At 46.9% G+C, this 19,547-nt stretch overlaps 1 protein-coding gene across 2 annotated transcripts in view; it reads right to left on the reverse strand.

Moving 5' to 3' along the window:
- Positions 1–225: 225 nt before the first annotated feature.
- The window catches only part of LOC308253870 (uncharacterized protein), a 45,361-nt gene continuing 26,039 nt past the window's right edge, over positions 226–19,547 (reverse strand). Inside the window, exons 2-6 of one of the 2 annotated variants that reach the window (XR_013961170.1) lie at positions 1,457–1,562; positions 1,080–1,134; positions 893–998; positions 679–781; positions 226–341 (exon numbers count right to left, since the gene is read on the reverse strand). Coding sequence is in view for 1 of the 2 variants with exons in the window: in XM_080679634.1 (XP_080535760.1) it covers positions 897–998; positions 1,080–1,134; positions 1,457–1,562 (263 nt within the window). In the remaining variant the exon portion in view is untranslated. Of the gene's footprint in view, positions 342–644; positions 782–892; positions 999–1,079; positions 1,135–1,456; positions 1,563–19,547 lie in introns of those variants that run through there. The other variant, XM_080679634.1, reaches the window with a different exon arrangement.

Here is a 19,547-nt window from a genome sequence, read left to right on the forward strand (position 1 = left end):
TGCTGCTTGAGGAAGTATTGGCTTCCCCAGGGGTTCCAGCTTCAGCCCTGCTTTTCTTGCCAAGGCCCTTGTTATTTGCATATAAATACTTGACTATTTACCCTTGAATTCCTTACCTCATGGCTATACTAATAAAATCCTAGGTGGTCCTCCTGCCCTTGAGCATGACATTGCCACAAGATGGCCACCACATGATGGCCGCCACAAGATGACTGCATACACAGTGGAGGCGGGGCCCTGCGGCCGCTCTGTGCAGTGAGGCCTGGGGGTCCTGCAGCTCTGCAAGGCATGGAGGAGGCTGGTCCCAGCGTCTCTGCCACCTCACATGCAAGAGGTGGGTCCTGGTGGAGGAGGCAGGTCAAGGCAGGGTTGGGCAAGCTGTGGGATTGGCCAGCTGGGGAGGGCAGCTGGGGGCGATCCGGTCAGCAAGGGAGGGCAGGTGGGAGTGATGGGGCTGGCAGGGCAGCTTTTAGACATCAATCAGGCCGGCAGGGGAGTGGTTAGGGGGCAATCAGGCTAGCAGGCAGGCGGGCAGTTAAGAGCCAGTGGTCCCAGATTCTGAGGGGGATGTCCAAGATTCCCTGAGGTGTCCCAGATTGGTGAGGGTGCAGGACGGGCTGAAGGACACCCCTCCCCTCTGCCCCCATGCACAAATTTCGTACACCAAGCCACTAGTACTTTATTAATAAGGAGATTTCACGATGTACTTTCCCCTCCTGTCTCAGCAGCAGAGTCCGAGTGATCAATCCTCGTTGAGGAAGGGGAGGATTTACTCTGCTCCCTGGGGTAAGAAGAAGAAGAAGGTCAAGGCTTTGAGTCTTGAAAGGAACAATTAAACTATTCATTATTTCCTCATTTTAGATAGGAATTCTAAGTGTTCCCAATCATTTACATTTTTAGGAAAAGTTCCTCCTCGGCAGTAGGCTCCCCCTTCTTGTGTTTCTTGCCACATACATATCCTTCAGCCAAAGGGGCCGCCTTCTCCAGAAACCACCATCCTAGAAAACAGACGGGGAAATATGAACTCTGCGTTTCCCCTGCTTTTTCCCGCCACAGTGGTTTGTCCTCCTCAAATTTACCTCAATGTCCTGGTCTGATGAAGATTTCTTGTTACGAAATCTTGAGAAAAAGCCACTTGGAGGAAAATACATAACAACAGTTAGTGATTCGTGCCATTCTCCATGTCTCTCACACATATAGTTCTGGCCTTATTCAGACTAATTGGGTACCTGGGTCCATATTCCCGAGCAAAAGCAACACAGACCTGGGACCTTGAAAATGATTCCTTGCAAGCTGGGCTTCCAGTTCTTGGTGACTGTTTAAAATGGCCTGCAATGTCTCTGGGAGACCTATGTATGTATCTTAGCTTGGGGTATAGGCAGGATTTTCGGTGTTGCTTACTGCATTTTTAAGCATGTGCAGTGTGGATGAAAGGGGCCACATGCCAACCATTTACATTTTTAGGAAAAGTTCCTCCTCGGCAGTAGGCTCCCCCTTCTTGTGTTTCTTGCCACATACATATCCTTCAGCCAAAGGGGCCGCCTTCTCCAGAAACCACCATCCTAGAAAACAGACGGGGAAATATGAACTCTGCGTTTCCACTGCTTTTTCCTGCCACAGTACTTTGTCCTCCTCAAATTTACCTCAATGTCCTGGTCTGATGAGGATTTCTTGTTACGAAATCTTGAGAAAAAGCCACTTGGAGGAAAATACATAACAAGAGTTAGTGATTCGTGCCATTCTCCATGTCTCTCACACATACAGTTCTGGCCTTATTCAGACTAACTGGGTACCTGGGTCCATATTCCCGAGCAAAAGCACCACAGACCTGGGACCTTGAAAATGATTCCTTGCATGCTGGGCTTCCAGTACTTGGTGACTGTTTAAAATGGCCCTGCAATGTCTCTGGGAGACCTATGTATGTGGCTTGGCTTGGGGTATAGGCAGGATTTTCAGTGTTGCTTACTGCATTTTTAAGCATGTGCAGTGTGGGTGAAAGTGGCCACATGCCAACCTGACAAGCTCAGGGCAGGCCTGCATGGCAGTCTTGCAGACTCAGAGACCTAAAGTAACCACAAAAGATGCTCTGAAAATTAAATATTTAACTACAAATAGGTTATAGTACGTAGTCATGTCCTAGGCTAGTATTTTCCCTGACAAAGATCAACTTAGATCTTTACTGAGCCCATTTGTCTTTTTGCCTCTAAAAAGTCTGGGTAACTTGTAATTTCCCTTTTCTCCCTCCCCACCGCCCCACCAAAAGGGGAGGAGGAAGAAGAGGAGGAGAAGAAGGAGAAGTGAAGTAAGGTAGCAACCATACTTGGGTAAAAATTGCTGTTTAATATTTTAACCTTGCTGTTTTGGGTTCTGTACTCATTTAAAAGTTATTTTGATTTTCTGAACTTATGTATGATTGAATACTCCCTTGATGGCGGTTTGAATATCCCATTGATTGTGAACTCACTGGTCATCGAAGCACATTCCTCTGTGACCCAGGACAGATAGTGATCCTAAATTGTCTCAGTAGCTACAGATAACTGAATTTCGGTTGACTCAGTGGTCCCGGAATCTGGACAGCACAATTATTCTAAATCGTCCAGGTGGTCCCAGATAATGTGTTTCTGTTGATTCAGTGATTCATAGATACTTTAGATAACTAAGTTGCTCAAATTCTGCTTCTGTAAAAATGCTTTTTCGTGAAACAGGTTCCTCATTCCAGACCCAACGATGTAATCAATACCTCTGTCAATATAAGCCAGATGTGGCAAACTGTTTGGGGCTGCGAGGTCTGGAGCGCTTTTGCTCCCTCGTATGCCGCCGACTTTTAATAAATGACTCCATAATTCGACCTTTTTTTGAGGCGTCCTTTGTAAAATGGGGGTTACACTACAACATTTGGAGGCCCCAGCGAGATCCGCCACTAGGGGGCACTGGTCTGGACGCCATGGGAGGCCAATCTCCCCTGGGCTGGTCGTGGAGACTGAAGGTTCTCTAGGGGGTGTGAACCTGAGATGTCCCAGGGCCCCAGAGAACTTCCCTTCGAATCCAGGGAGCGGACAGGGAACATTGGCACATCCCTAAAAAATGTTGTCTCGGAGTCCTGGAAACCCTCCTGGAGGTGAGTCCTGGTTTACTGGTGGACCGGTCATCTGGGGATGGTGGGAAGGGCTGGACGCAGCTGGGACTTCCTCATCCTAGCAGTGCCCTGAGACGTCAGTGGTCACTCCTGGTTTCTGGATTGTTGTTTTTTGTCTTTTTGTCTCGTGTTTGACGTACTTGGGCCCTATGTGTATAATTTGTTGAGTTTTGATTTGTGAAGGTTTTGTCAGGTTGTTGAAATCTTCTTGGAGGACATTGAGTGATTCTTCCCTTCCTGTTTAACCTTTGACTGTGTGACTGGATTACTGATCTTTTTATCAAGGTTCCTTGCAGGATTTTACCTCTCCTGAAATGACCCTCTATGTGTAACCTGCCCCTCCTGACTAAGCATTCTTTTTCCCAGTTCAACGCCGGAGTGCAGGATGACTTTCCCCTCACAGTCCCTGGCGGGCTCCCGAGTGGTTTTAACCTTTTTTTCCTTCACACACTCAGGTCCGCTCACTGGCCTGAGGCGGTGGCAGCGGAGCCAGAAAAAGCTGCGGGGGGGGGGGGGGGGGGGTGTTTGCACACCCTCCTCTCCCTCAGGGTGTTCGCTTCCTGAGCCCTCAGTCTCCCTGCTCCGCCCCTCCTGGTCCCACCCTCATATGGGAGGCAGAAAGAGCTCCTGAGAAACTGCCTAGGTTGTAGGATGGGGCTTTTATCTGTTTGTTGCGTCTATTAGTCTTGTTTCCTTTGTCCAACATGAGTGCCATTTCTGTTTTGCTGAAACATGGGTCGAGAATCCTGTCCTGGGATGTGGGAAAGGGAGGCCCCCACGTCTGTTCTTGTTAGGCCCCCATCAGGGGACTTGGGCAGTGTTCCTGTTATCTGTTCAGATCCCAAGACTGTAAAGTACTTGTTCACTGAAAGGGTGTAAGTACAGATGTTTGTTTGATATTTTGTTTGTCTGCCCGGGTATAATTATTTGTTCATGTAAGTGTGGAAGTCTGTGAGAAAAAAAAAAAAAAGAAACATTTAATTCATTTAAGGCTGAGTGCTCTGACAGGTAGCAATCCGCCCCGAGTGGCCACTGGGATTCCTTTTTCCCAGGGGTGCTTGCTCTCTGTCAGAGGGGGAATCGGCCCACCTAACTAATAACATTTCTGTCTATGTTTATTAATTTGAAGGTATGAAGTTGTAACAATTGTGGTCCGAAGAGGTTTAAAGCAGGGACCAAATTCTAAAGTTAACTATTTATAAGAAGGAAGCCAGAACTGGCAAAGTCACCAAATCTGCCCAGAAAGCTCAAAAACTAAATGAATCTTATTTCTGAACCTGCCGCCACCCAGTCTTAATCAGTGGTGGAGGAACGGTCTCAGAACTGTTTGTCTCAATTGGCCATTTGAGTTTAATATGGTTAATGATTACAATACGTTGTAATACCTTTAAAAGAAAAGGAAAATATTTTGTGGGCCACTTGGTCCTTGTGTGTGTGGCAGCTCTTAAGTTATTAGTTTTTAAAATCAGTACCTTTTAATGGAAACACACTCAAGCAGAGAGGCTTTTCAGAGAGGTCAGGGAGTCTGATTGCAGTGTAAGGGTCACGGTTCCCTCACGCCATCTTTGTTGGCAGGAGGCAAGCGCTTTTCCCAATGGGAACAGAGAGAGGTCTGCCAGATGAAAACGCCTCAGTGGGAGCACCTCCATTCACCACCTGGGATCCGCGCCGTGCTCCCTGCCTCTGACCACCGGGCACCCATCCCCTCCAGGGGTTGTTTTGAGTAGCTGGAGGCAGCGGCAAGGAGGGAAATTCCCTTGTGACTCCCTGTGCCCCAATGAGACCCAAGAACCCTGGCGACTCCTTGGACACTTTTCACCGTGTTCTGTTAGGGGGCTTAAGGCGGCAGCTAGAAATTCCCCCATTCCCCTTTTCAGGCTTATCAGAAACTGAGATCTTTATCTCTAGGAGAAATTCAAGCAGCTAGAGGCCTGAGAACATGCTGCTGGGCCTGCTCCCTCCTCCCCCCTGCCTTTTCTTTGCTAAACATGTTTAGAAATACTTCATGGAAGGTTTGAGGCATGGTTATGCATTTTTGAAGGACATAGAAAGAAGGTTTGAAGGCTAATTTGAAATTGTGACATCTGTGAAGGTTTGTGTATGTAAGGAGAAGGAAAAGAGAATAGAGAAAAAAAGAAAAGGCCAGTAGCAAACAGGAAGGAATTATGCCTATTGCAGGAAGCAGGGGCACTGAAAGAGAGAATGTCCTGGCAGGTTAGCCAGGGAAGCAAAAGGGGAGACTCAGACTCCAAGGATCTTTAACTTAGAGGAAGAGGACTGTCGGGGCCAGGGCTCCTTTCCATTAAGCCCCCAGGAGCCCAGGGTAACCTTACAAGTGGGGGGCAAACCTGTTAGTTTCCTGGTGGACACTGGGGCAGTCTATTCAGACTTGACAGAGCCGATGGGACCCGTAACCTCTAAGAAGACATGAGTCCAGGGAACCACTGGACAAACTGCCTGTTTTCCTTGGACATCAAAAAGGACTGTGGACCTCGGAAGGAACACGGTAATGCATTCATTTCTGGTCATGCCAGAATGTCCATACCCCCTGCTTGGACGTGACCTCCTACAGAAGCTACAAGCCACCATATCCTTTGAGGGGGACAGAGCACACCTCACCGTGGATCCAAGGAACCCAGGCCCGGTTACATCCTCCCCCGCCTGTATTCTTTTAACCTGTCCTCTGTCAGAGGAATATATCTTGCAGGAAACGGAAAAAGCGACACCAGGGGAAAAGCATAAGCCCACTACCTACCTGGAGGAGTTACAACGTCTCTATCCCATGGTCTGGGCAGAAAACAACCCCCCCCCCCCCCCGGGGTTGGCAAGTCATCAAGCTCCTGTAGTAGTCCAATTGCAAGCCACCGCCACTCCAGCCCAGGTAAGGCAATATCCCCTGAGTTTAGAAACAAAGAAGGGAATTGCTAAACACATTTGCCGGCTGCGGAAAGCGGGAATTCTAATTCCCTGCCAGATCCCCTTGCTTCCAGTTTTAAAGCCTGGGACTAAAGACTACAGGCCAGTACAAGACCTAAGGGAGGTGAACAAGAGGGTTGAGACTATACATCCCACGGTCCCGAACCCTTACACTCTGCTAAGTCTTCTGCCTCCAGAGAGACAATTCTACATGGTCTTAGATCTAAAGGATGGCTTCTTCACCATACCCCTGGCCCCAGTTAGCCAGCCTATCTTTGCATTCGAGTGGAATGACCCAGAGGGTGGATTCTCAGGACAATTGACCTGGACTAGACTGCCTCAAGGTTTCAAAAACTCTCCCACCCTTTTTGATAGACTTGAGCTCAGACCTACTTGCCTATAGGCAGGAGCATCCAGAATGCACCCTACTCCAGTATGTAGATGATGATCTACTGGCAGCAGATACTGAGGAAAATTGCTGACAAGCCACTGAGGGCCTGTTAGGCACCCTACAAGCATTAGGCTACCGGGTGTCAGCCAAGAAGGCACAGTTATGCTCCTCTGATGTCACATACCTAGGGTACAACATTAGCAAAGGCAGACGGACCCTCTCCCTCAGTCGAATAAAGGCAATCTTACGAATCCCCACGCCTACAACCAAGAAGCAGGTTCGGGAATTCCTAGGGGCAGTTGGATACTGCCGCCTGTGGATACCGGGGTTCGCGGAGATTGCTAAACCTCTATACTCAAGTACTGGGGGAATGCAGCCGCTGAACTGGACCGAAGTGGAACAAAGGCCTTTGAGGAACTAAAGAAGGCTCTCGTCTCAGCACCTGCCCTAGCCTTGCCAGACGTCATGAAGCCCTTCCACCTCTATGTGAGTGAGGTAAGGGGCATTGCCAAAGGGGTTCTCACCCAGACTCTAGGTCCCTGGAAGAGACCTGTGGCCTATCTAAGAGACTAGACCCCGTGGCAGCAGGGTGGCCAGTGTGCCTCCGGGCAGTGGCCGCCACAGCATTGCTGGTAAAGGAGGCAGATGAGCTGACTCTGGGCCAGGAACTAGCCCTGACGACACCCCATGCTGTGGAGGCCCTCCTTCGAGGTGCTCCGGAGAGATGGATGTCAAACACCAGGTTCACCCAGTGCCAAGCTCTTCTCCTGGACCAGCCCCGCATCCGGTTCCATAAGATACTGGCCATCAGCCCTGCCAGCCTGCTCCCAGATGATGATCCGGAGGAACCCATTCATGACTGCATAGAGGTAACAGACGCAGTACAAACAGCTCGCCCAGACCTGACAGATGTCCCGCTATCATCACCAGACAAGGTACTGTTCATGGATGGGAGCAGTTATGTTCAGGATGGGATCCGATATGCAGGGGCAGCGGTAGTCACCCTGGACCGCACCATTTGGGTGCAGTCCCTGAATAGGGGACATCAGTACAAAAAGCTAAACTTTTGGCCTTAATCCAGGCCCTTCGATGGGGACACAGTGCCATCCACCGGGAAAGAGGGTTACCAACTTCAGCCGGAAAGGACATTAAAAATAGGGAAGAGATTTTAGCCTTATTAGAGGCCATCTGGCTCCCAAGGGCAGTTGCAATAGTGCACTGCACAGGACATCAGAAAGGGGAGGCAATTGAAGCCAGAGGAAATAGAGCCGCAGACCAAACTGCCAAGGAAGCCACCCAAAAACCAGTGGGGCTTTTACAAGTCTTAGTAACCCTGCCGGACCTCGACCTATGACAGACCCCCTCCTACACCAAACAAGAGGAGGAACTGGCAGAACAGAAGCAAGCCATCAAAGGACCAGATGGTTGGTGGACCTTACCAGATGACAGACTGTTGGTCCCAGAGGCTCTAGGTCAGACGTTAGTTGCCCAGTTACACCAGGCTACCCACCTAGGCGACACCAAGACTTCTGGACTTCTGCGAGGCAGGCACTATATACCAAGCTTAGATAAGATAATTAAAAGCATAGTTACTAGAAATACTGTCTGTGCACAGGCAAATGCTAAGCAAGGTAAGAGGGTCCCCCTGGGAATTCGGGCCTGGGGGAAATTCCCTAGGAGAGCATTGGGAGGTGGATTTCACAGAGATTAAGCCACCAGCTTCAGGGTACAAGTACCTGCTAGTTCTTATAGACACCTTCTCGGGTTGGGTTGAAGCATACCCTACTAAGACCTAGATTTCGGCTACCAGTATCAGATAATGGCCCCGCCTTTGTAGCCAAGGTATCTCAAAGTATAGCTCAAGCCATAGGCATAAATTAGAAACTCCATTGTGCATACCAGCCACAAAGTTCAGGACAGGCATGAGCAGGATTCTAAAAAGGAGTTTAATTAAATTTGTCCTAGAAACCGGTGAAAACTGGACCAACCTCCTGCCCTTCGCCCTGTTATGGGCCAGGTGTACCCCCTACCGGGAGGGGTTCCCCCCCCCCTTTTTTTGAGATCATGTATGGTAGACCTCCCCCCAACCTTCCCAGGGTCAGGGAGAAACTGAAAGCTGGAATTCATAACCATTCCTTGCTCAAGTCCTTACAGGCTCTGCAGTATACCCAGAGCGCCACCCATAAGCTTGTTCGAAACGCACTGCCAGTGCCCACCGCGGACCCTGTACATCCCTTCCAGCCCGGGGACTCGGTGTGGGTAAAGAAGTTCACTGCCCAAGGACTCACCCCAACCTGAAAGGGACGCTACACTGTTATCCTGAGCATGCCCAAGGCTGTTACAGTAGACGGCGTCCAGACCTGGCTACACCACTCCCAGCTCCTGCAGCAGGAAACAGCCTGGATCCTGGCAACCAGCAGTCTCACCCGTGAGATCCCTAGCCTGGGCTCCACACAGGCCAGGAGAAGACTCGACGCCTGCAGGAGGGGAACTGGACTTCAGTGAGGACAGTACTAATGGGGACCGTGGTACTAGGGGCCTTGGTAACTGTAAGAACATTTTTGCTAGCCAATAAGAAAGTCCAGGGCCAAGTAGGGCTAGATGTGCTAGGGGACAGGAGAGCAGAAACAGAACAGAGAATGCCCTGAAAGGAGGTGGGGTAAGTAAATAAAAAACTAATTGTGCCAAACAGGTAGTTTAAAAAAATTAATGCAGTCAAACTACTGGAAGTTAGGGGGCAGTACAATCCCCTAACTAATGAGGATGAGTCCATGATTTGACTCATGCACATAAAACCAGTGGGGAATGAAGTATGGTAGCAACCATACTTGGGTAAAAATTGCTGTTTTATATTTTAACCTTGCTGTTTTGGGTTCTGTACTCATTTAAAAGTTATTTTGATTTTCTGAACTTATGTATGATTGAATACTCCCTTGATGGCGGTTTGAATATCCCATTGATTGTGATCTCACTGGTCATCGAAGCACATTCCTCTGTGACCCAGGACCGATAGTGATCCTAAATTGTCTCAGTAGCTACAGATAACTGAATTTCGGTTGACTCAGTGGTCCCGGAATCTGGACAGCACAATTATTCTAAATCGTCCAGGTGGTCCCAGATAATGTATTTCTGTTGATTCAGTGATTCATAGATACTTTAGATAACTACGTTGCTCAAATTCTGCTTCTGTAAAAATGTTTTTCCGTGAAACAGGTTCCTCATTCCAGACCCAACGATGTAATCAATACCTTTGTGATATTCTGTCAATATAAGCCAGATGTGGCAAACTGTTCGGGGCTGCGGGGTCTGGAGCGCTTTTGCTCCCTCGTATGCCCCCGGCTTTTAATAAATGACTCCATAATTCGACCTTTTTTTGAGGCGTCCTTTGTAAGATAGGGGTTACACTACAACAGAAGGAGGAGACAGAGGAGAAGGAGGAGGAGGAGGAGGAGAGGGAAGGGGATGGGGGAGGGGGAGGGAGAAGAGTGGAAGAGGGGAAGAGAGGGGGTGGGAAGGGGAGGAGGGGTACAGGGAGGGGGAGGGGGAGCGGGAGGAGGAAGAGGAGAAGAAGAAGAAGAAGGGGCTTAAAAAAGAAAAACCCACATAGATATGGAAAGCATAAAAACTAAGTATTCTCTAGCCCAGGGGTCCTCAAACTACGGCCCGTGGCCACATGCAGCCCGCCGAGGACATTTATCCAGCCCGCCGGGTGTTTTTGTCCCCACTGCCAGTCCTGCTTAGCAGCCGACGCGTCCTGGGCCCACAGTTCACATGTGTGGAATGTGCGCCATACTCTCCGACTCCCCTCCTTCTCTCTGTCTCTCGACTCCTCCTCTCACTCACCAGTGTGATCAGGGGAGTCATGAGCTTGCCTGTGCAGAGCCTGCTGCTGCCTGAGGACCGAGGTAAGAACAAGTTAGGATTTTTTTTTTTTTTTAAGTTAGAAGGTCTATTTTTTTTTATTTTGCAGTTAGTAGGGCCTTTTTTTTGCGGTTAAGGGGGGGCTTTTTTTTCTGAAGTTAGGAGGTGTTTTTTTTTTGCAGATAGGGGGAGCCTTTTTTGAAGTTAGGAGAGCCTTTTTTTTAAGTTAGGAGAGGCTTTTGTTTTTTAAGTTGGTTAGTTTGTTGGTGGTGGTTTCTAGGGGGATTGCATCACAGTGATAATGCAAATAGTCAACACTCAGTGCTAATGCAAATTGTCAGTGCTCAGAGGTAATGCAAATAGTCTGTGCTCAGTGGTAATGATAATTGTAAGTGCTCAGTGTTAATGCAAATGGTCAGCGCTCAGTATTAATGCAAATGGTCAGCGGTCAGTGTTATCATAAATGGTCAGCGTTCAGTGTTAATGCAAATGGTCAGTGCTCAGTGTTATCGCATGGGGGCCCCAAACTGGTAATCTGCCTAGGGCCCCATGGGAACTTAATCCGGCTCTGCAGACAGCCTAGGAGTAGGAAACCCAATTTAATTGACAGTCAGTGCATTTATATTTTGATTGCTATTCAGTTGTGTATGATGTTGTATGTTGTGTGCTGTGTAAGCCCCGGTTCACACTGTTTAGATCTCTGAGCAGTGCGAGTTCAGCCATATGCTTATATGGCTGAACTCGCAATAGATTCCAAAGAAAAAAGGCATACGTGCCTTCTTTTTTCCTGCAGTGGAATCTGATTGCGTGGGTCTTCTCACCGATGCGATCAGATTCCTGTGCGAGTTCACAGATTGCAGTGCGGTTCCCACCGGGTAGTGTGAACTGGAAAGGTGGTGGAGGAACGGGCTCTATAATCATGCCGGTTCCCGCACCGCACCAGTGTGAGCCTGAGGTAAAAACGGAGTTCCACCAATATGGGCACTGGTGAGGCTGAAATGATGTGGACTGGCAAGGCTGCATCGATGGACACTGATCAGACTGCATTGATGGGCACTGATCAGACTGCATTGATGGGCAGTGCAGTCTATATGTCTCTGTGTGTGCAAAGTTATTGCTGGTATATTGTTTTGGTAGCGCTGTATATATATATCTTGGTATTTTACTAATAGCAATTTGGAATCCCTAGGAAACAGTGATATCAAGAAAGAGAAAAATTGACTCGGAGTGTAGGATATTCAAAGAACAGTGGACTTAGGATTACTTTGTCATGCAGTACAAGGAAAGAGCTGTGTGTTTGATATGCCAGAATATAGTGTCTGTGTTCAAAGAATGCAATTTGCGTCGACACTATCAGACTCAACATAAAGATAAATATGATTGTTTGGTCGGAGAAGTGAGAAAAGATAAAATATTAAAACTGAAAAATACATTGACAACTCAGCAAAATACTTTTGTGAAGCAGAAGCAGCTAAATATTTCATCACTGCGAGCAAGTTTTCAAGTTGCCAAGCTAATAGCGTGCACTGGCAGACCATTGTGGAGGGGGAATTTGTTAAAGAATGCCTTCTTTCTCTTGCCAAAGAGATGTGTCCAGAGAAGGCCGATTTATTTAGTACAGTGAGTCTTTCAGGACCTACAATTACACGAAGGATTGAAGAAATGGGAGACAATTTGCATCAGCATTTGCAAAACTCCGCAAAGAAACTTTCCTATTTTTCCTTGGCACTCGACGAAAGTAATGATGTTCGTGATTCTGCACAACTTCTAATTTTTATTCGTGGGACGAATGACTATTTTGAAGTCACAGAAGAGCTTGCTGCACTGCAAAGCATCAAAGGAACAACTACAGGAGAGGATATCCATGAAAAGGTTTGCCAAACTGTGAATGGTTTGGACCTGGACTGGGCTAAACTAGCCAGTGTGACAACTGATGGTGCTCCTAGCATGGTGGGGTCTAAGAAAGGAGTAATGGCTCACATTAACCAAGAGATGGACAAACATAACCATTCTCATCCAATAGCCATACACTGCCTCATCCACCAACAAGCGCTGTGTAGTAAATCACTGAAGTGGGACTCTGTTATGAAAATTGTGGTATCTTGTGTTAACTTCATTAGAGCTAATGCACTAAACCACAGACAATTTCAGGAATTTCTGTCTGAGCTAAATGTTGCCTATGAAGATGTTCTGTACCACACAGAAGTCCATTGGCTGAGTTGATGGAGAGTTTTGAAACATTTCTATGACTTACTTCCACAGATTACAGCTTTTCTGCTTTCAAAAAACAAAGAAGTACCAGAGCTCAATGATGCAGAATGGAAATGGCACCTTGCCTTTCTGACAGATGTAACAGAGCTACTCAACAGTTTCAATGTGCAACTTCAAGGAAAGGGGAAGCTCATCTGTGATATGCAATCACATGTGAAAGCCTTTGAAGTAAAATTAGGCCTCCTCATCAAACAAGTGAAGGAGGAAAGTTTCTGCCATCTCCCCACAACTCAAAATCTGTTAGCAGAAAAACCATTGGTTGCATTCTCAAACAAAACATGTGTGGATTCACTGGAAAAGTTGCAAAAAGAGTTCAAATCAAGATTTAAAGAGCTTCAACTCCATGAACAGGACATACAACTTTTCCGTAACCCATTTTCTATTGACATTGAAAATGTGGATACAATTTACCAAATGGAACTGGCTGAACTGCAGAATTGTGACTCTCTGAAAGACGCATTCAAGTCAAGCAGCCTTCCTAATTTCTATGCATCTCTCCCCTCTGAGACATATCCTAATCTCAGGAACCATGCACTCAAAATGGCAACCATCTTTGGCAGCACTTATGTCTGTGAACAGACTTTTTCCACAATGAAACATCTGAAATCTCCAACCAGATCTAGACTAACTGATGCACACTTGCATCACTTGTTACGACTAGCAGTGACAAATATGGAACCGGACATTGACCATCTCATTAGCCAAAAGCAGGCCCGTTGAAATACTGGCAACTTTGTTAATTTAACTTTACTTGTTCTTCATTTTAAATATTGTATTTGTTCCCGTTTTGTTTTTTTACTTCAAAGTAAGATATGTGCAGTGTGCATAGGAATTTGTTCATAGATTTTTTGTGTTATTTTTTTTTAACTCTAGTCCGGCCCTCCAACAGTCTGAGGGACAGTGAACTGGCCCCCTGTTTAAAAAGTTTGAGGACCTCTGCACTAATCAATGAAGTTCAAAACCATTCCTGGTAGTTGGAGTCTGTATTAGTTTCATAGGTCTACTGTAACAAAATACCACAAACTTAGCTTAAACAACGTAAATTTATTCTCTTAGAGTATGGGTATAGAAGTTCAAAATTGAAATGTTACGGTCCAATACTTATGTGGAGCCAGAGCACTCTAATTCTCAAAACACCCAAATTCATATGTTGAAACCCAACCACCAATGCAATAGTATTATTTCATTTGGCAAGTAATTAGGGTTACATGAGATCATGAGGGCAAAGCCCTCATGAATGGGAATACTGCCCTTGTAAGGATCATGAAGAGCTTGCTTCCTCTCTGTCTACTCTCCATGTGAGGATGCCATGTGATATCAGCAGTGTACTGTAGGCAACCTATATATGTCTCATATTGATGTTTCTCTCTTTCTCCCCCGCTCCCTACCCTCTTGTCTCTCTTTAAAATCAATAAACGTATCTTTGGGTGAGAATTTAAAAAATAAATCCAACATGGATATTGAGAATTTCAAGGAAATGGCAACATTTTTGAACTCTAAAGTGTGTCCCATTCCACACCATTCTAATTGGTGTATTTTGTAGGTCAGCCACTCTTCCTGGAAGCAGTATGGCCTTGGGAAAAAGACGACTCTCTCAGATTTCGGCTTTGAAGAGGAGCTCAGATTGCCAGACTGGACTAGCTCTTCTGAATTTCCTGAGATGCCAGGCCCTGTGGCTTTCTTGGAATGCTCTTCAATACCCCCCAACTCCCCACCTTCTTTTACACCCCCTACCCACATCCCACCATGCCTGGGCTCTGGGGCCACCCAAGTGTGCAGGCCAAATCCAGCCTCACTGTGAGTGGTGAGGGAAGACCCAGAGGGAGATAGTTATCTTTTGTGAAGCTGAAAGGAACCACTTGGTCCATGATGATTTTGGGGAAAAGGCTCACTCTTCTATAGTCACTTCAGCCCAAGAATAATAAAGGTTAGAACCTGAGGTGGGGGTGGGGGGTGCTTGTTGGCTAAGGGGCACATGCATGACAGGGCTTCCAATTGTGACATGGCTGCCAAATGTTAGGCTCCTGCTCAGCGCATGGTACTTGCATCCCACTTGTATGTGCCCCAGTATTTTGGATCGCTCATTGTGCTCCAGTGTCCTGGGTCGCTCGTTTGTATCCATTCTTTTGGATTGCTTATTGTGCCCCAGTATCCTGGGTCACTCTCCTTGCCCCATTCGCCTTGGTGGCTCACTGTGCCCCGGACCTCTGCCTGTCATGTCCGGGCTGCACATGGCCCCATGGCTCGTGTTCTGGTGGCAGCTGTTGTGGCTGCAGGTCTAGGCAGCTCCAATTCGGGAGTTGGCCATGGACTCTATCCTGCTGACCTCCATCCCCCTGGGGCCCTCCAAGCACCGGTCTGGGTTCAGCAAAATCCAAATATTGAACTGTCTTCACTCAACCATGATGCATCAGCTGTTCCACCGTTGGAACTAGAACTCCCCATCATTTGAGAACATACTTTGGAGGTGGTGCTACAGGCCTGCAGCCAAATGCAGTTCCTGCAAAGCACCCTATGGTGACACTTCCACCGCCAGAGACTATTCAGGCTCATCAGCCAACCTTTCCACCTTTGGACCTGGAGCTCACCATCACTCCAGAATCTCCTTTGGAGACTGGGGCTACAACCCTGAAGCAGACTGCTGCTCCTCCACTAAACCCTGGGGTGACATTTCCACTTCCAGAGCCCGTTCAGGCTCAGCAGCCAATCTTTCCACCGTTGGAACTGGAACTTCCCATCATTCCAGAACCTACTTTGGAGGCTGGTGCTATAACCCTGCAGCCGACTGCAGCTCCTGCAAAGCACTGTGGGGTGACATTTCCACTCCCAGAGCCCGTTCAGGCTCAGCAGCCAACCTTTCCACCGTTGGAACTGGAATTTCCCATCATTCCAGAACCTACTTTGGAGGCTGGTGCTACAGTCCTGAAGCAGACTGCAGCTCCTCCAAAGCACCCTGCGGTGATACTTCCACGTCCAGAGACTGTTCAGGCTCATCAGCCCCTTTCCACCTTTAACAAAAGGAAGATAAACGATCCAATCAAAAATGGGCAAAGAGTCTAAAGAGACACTTTTCAAAAGAGGACATACAGAAGGTCCAGAGACATATGAAAACATGCTCAAAGTCACTAATCATCTGAGAGATGCAAATCAAAACAATAATGAGATACCATCTCACACCTGTCAGAATGGCTATTATCAACAAAACAACAAACGACAAATGCTGGCGAGGATGCGGATAAAAAGGAACCCTCCTGCAGTGCTGGTGGGAATGCAGGCTGGTGCAGCCACTGTGGAGAACAGTATGGAGTTTCCTCAAAAAACTGAAAATGGAACTCCCATTTGACCCAGTAATCCCACTCCTAGGAATATATCCTAAGAAACTAGAAACACCAATCAGAAAGGATATATGCACCCCTATATTCATAGCAGCACAATTTGCAATAGCTAAGATTTGGAAAAAGCCTAGGTGCCCGTCAGCAGATGACTGGATCAGAAAACTATGGTACATCTACACAATGGAATACTATGCTGCCATAAAAGGAAGGAATTATTACCATTTGTAGGCACCTGGATGGAATTAGAGAACATAATGTAAGTGAAATAAGCCAGTCAATGAAAGAAAAATACCACATGATCTCACTCATTTGGGGATAATGAAAAACAGTATAAACTGATGAACAAAAAGATAGATACAGAGGCAGTAAAGCATCAAACAGACGGTAAAATTACAACAGGAAGGTTAGGGAGAGGTGGGGGAAATAAGAGATCAACTGCAGGACTTATATGCATGCATATAAGAGTAACCAACGGATGCAAAACATTGGGAGGTGAGGGCATGTATGGGAGTGGGGTAGGGGCGGGCAATGGTAAGACATGTACACATATAATACCTTAATAAAAAAAATTTTAAAAAAAGCATAATATGCTAATTAGACTGGACAGCCAAAAAACTATAGGATGAAGCCTGGGTTGCGAGGGCCCAGGCAAGCTGCTGCAGCTACAGAGGCCTAGGCAAGCCACAGTGGCTGCAAAGGCCAAGCCCCTCGCACGAGTTTCGTGCATTGGGCTTCTAGTAAAAACATACAAAGTACGCAAATCACTCTTCCACTTCTGTCTTAACAGCCATCCAATTCCTTCACCCAAAATACACAACATCAATAGTCTTTGTGCATCTTTCCAGATTCTATGCATATACAAGCAAATCCATGCATACATGTAGACAGGTTCATATGGGGAGGAACTGAGGCCTAATACACCATGATACAGGGGTTCAGTGAGACAGACTTCAGACCTTCTGAGCTCGTATATTAACGAATTGTGCCCTTGTAATGGTTGTGGAATTGACTCCAGGCTCCAAGTCTTCCTCTGTATAATATTAGCCACACTAACAACCTATAGATTTTTGTGGGCACAAAATTCCTTCAACCCAGCATGTAAAGAGGACGATTAATGTGTCAATATAGTGTTTTGTTGTTTTTTTGCGGGGGGGAAATTTTAATCAGAATAACAACAGAGCCCTGTCTGGTGTAGCTCTGTGAGTTGTGTATCTTCCCATGAACCAAAACGTTGTTGGTTTCATTCCTGGTCAGGGCACATGCCTGGGTTGCAGGCTTGATTCCTGGTAGGGGACATGCGATCCACGTTTTGCTCTGATATCTATGTTTCTCTCTCTCCCTCGCCTTGCCCTTCTCTCCAATTAAAAAAAAAATGTAAAAGAACAATAACAGAGTTTACTCAATCCCCACGTTTCCATAGAAGGGGATTAGGCAAGACTTAGTTGGACCATGGGTCCCATGGCGAGAGCTCCTGTAGAGAGGGAGCCTGCATGGAATGCATCACACTTATAGGGATGGTGAGGCTGGGATCATCTATACCACCAGCATGGAAGCTGCTTGATGAAATGATCTCATCAGAAAAGGGGACTCTATTTTTCCATTAAACGCTGGTGCCTGCTGAGCTAGCTATCTGCTGTGCTACTGAAAGGGGACAGGAAATGAGTCTCCAGGACTATCCCATTTGTTTCTCCTCACCTCCTGGATTCCCCTCACCTCACTGATCCCCACCCCCAGGCTGTGCCTTAAACACACTATATATTTGCTGGCTCACTGGTCAACACAGAGAAAAACACTTGTTTTCATTCTCAGTAAGGAACTTTGGGGGGCAACTTGAGCAGGCATGGAGAGAACAGCATCAGCAAACTAATTAACCACAAGGGAACTGCAGGCCCTTTCACTCTGCCTAGAACCCTACCTAACCATTTTAGATAAGCATTCCAAATTGTTCCCATTGACCATTTGTATTGAAAATCTCATCCTCATCAGACAATCCTTGTCATGTAGCTTCTGTGCCATGTTATGCTTGTATGTGGCATTGAGAGGTCTAAACGTATCCCTTACCCAAAGGCTGCTTTCTCCAGCAAAAGCCCTCCTAGAAAACAGATAAATATGAATTCTATATTTCCCCTGCTCTCTCCTGCCAGAAAACATGCTGGGCTGCTTCCCAGTCCCACTGCTCCACTGGGGGACGCTGTGCTATTTCCTGTGTGCGGTTGGCACCATTCTGCATCTCATATTGCTAAGCCACCAGTAATGATCGGTGGTCATTTAGGTCAATTATTAAATCTTGTTCACTCAGAATTTCGTTTACTCACTCTGGCATTTAAGTCTCACTGATTTAATGTGATTTAGTAATGACTCTTTTTACAGGAGTGGAAGAACCGGTACATTCACTTGGAATCATGCGTCGAAGGATCTGTGTTGGAACCAGAAGGAAGTACGTAGGTTTGGTGCTGGGCTGAGCTGGAGGGAACCGAGGAGCACACACATGACCTTCAGTGGGGCCACAGAGGCTGAGTCAGGACAAGTGAATGGAGAAGTGGACCCACCAGTACATTTCCTGAAATAAAGTCCTGAGGAGGGAAGTCTTGGGCAGTTACTGTTCTCACACGTTCTTCTTTATTCCATCTCTCCAGCAACTCCATGATAGCTATCCAACAGTTGGCAGGGGTTTTTGTTGTTTTTTTTATAAAGATGCTTGATTCTTTATTATTTTATTGATTTCAGAGAGAGGACGGGAAAGAGAAAGAGAGAGAAAGAGACAGAGAGAGACAGAGAGAGAGAGAGAGAGAGAGAAGCTGCCTACCACCTGCCCTCCTACTGGGATCGAATTCCAAACAGGCCATTTGCTCTCTTAACCTCCTGGTGCCTGGGACAAAGTTTAAACAACTGAGCCACGCTGACCTGAAGTAACCACAAAGGATGGTCTGAAATTAAAACTTTTTAACTAAAAGCAGTTCATGGCAGGTAGTCATGTCCCAGGCTAGAATCTTTCCTGCCAAAAGTCAATCTTTACCATAACTGAGGCTGCCTATTGTCTTTTGCATCCACCATAAACTATCTTGAGAAAGTCAGAATATCTTCCCTTGACAGTACAGCAGGATTCAAATCCACCTATTGCCCCGGCCCGCGAGGGCACGCAGGAACCACCTAAGAGAATGAAACAAACAAGGAACGCGAAGAACGGAGGCAAGACAAGGTTCTGATCAAGCCTCGTTTTTTTATTCGAGTGTTGCGGTATATAAGCACTCAGGAGGGGAGGGGTAGGATAAGGAGTTGCCATGGGATGATTGGTTGGGGACTGGGTATCTGTCCTAGCTGATCGGTTATTCTGATGTGGGGGGTTCTTCTGGCCCTTGGGCGCGCGGGCTTTCTTTGTCCTTGCTCTTTGTCCTTGCTCAATCAGGAAGTAGGGCTGACCAGGAAGTAAGACCAAATTCTTCTTTTGTGGCTCCCGGCAACCTATCATATTTCCTATGTGCTTTTGGAATTTCTTAAACCACCCCTAGAAAGTTTTTACTTCCAAAACATTTACACATTTACCTGATGGTGGCTGGGGGTGGGGGTGGGGGTGGAAGGCTTCCTCTGGCTACCACAGCGTTGGGAAAGCTCAGCCCCATATACCACTGCTGTTGCC

This window comes from Plecotus auritus (assembly GCF_963455305.1).
Source record: "Plecotus auritus genome assembly, chromosome: 7".
Taxonomy (NCBI): domain Eukaryota; kingdom Metazoa; phylum Chordata; class Mammalia; order Chiroptera; family Vespertilionidae; genus Plecotus; species Plecotus auritus.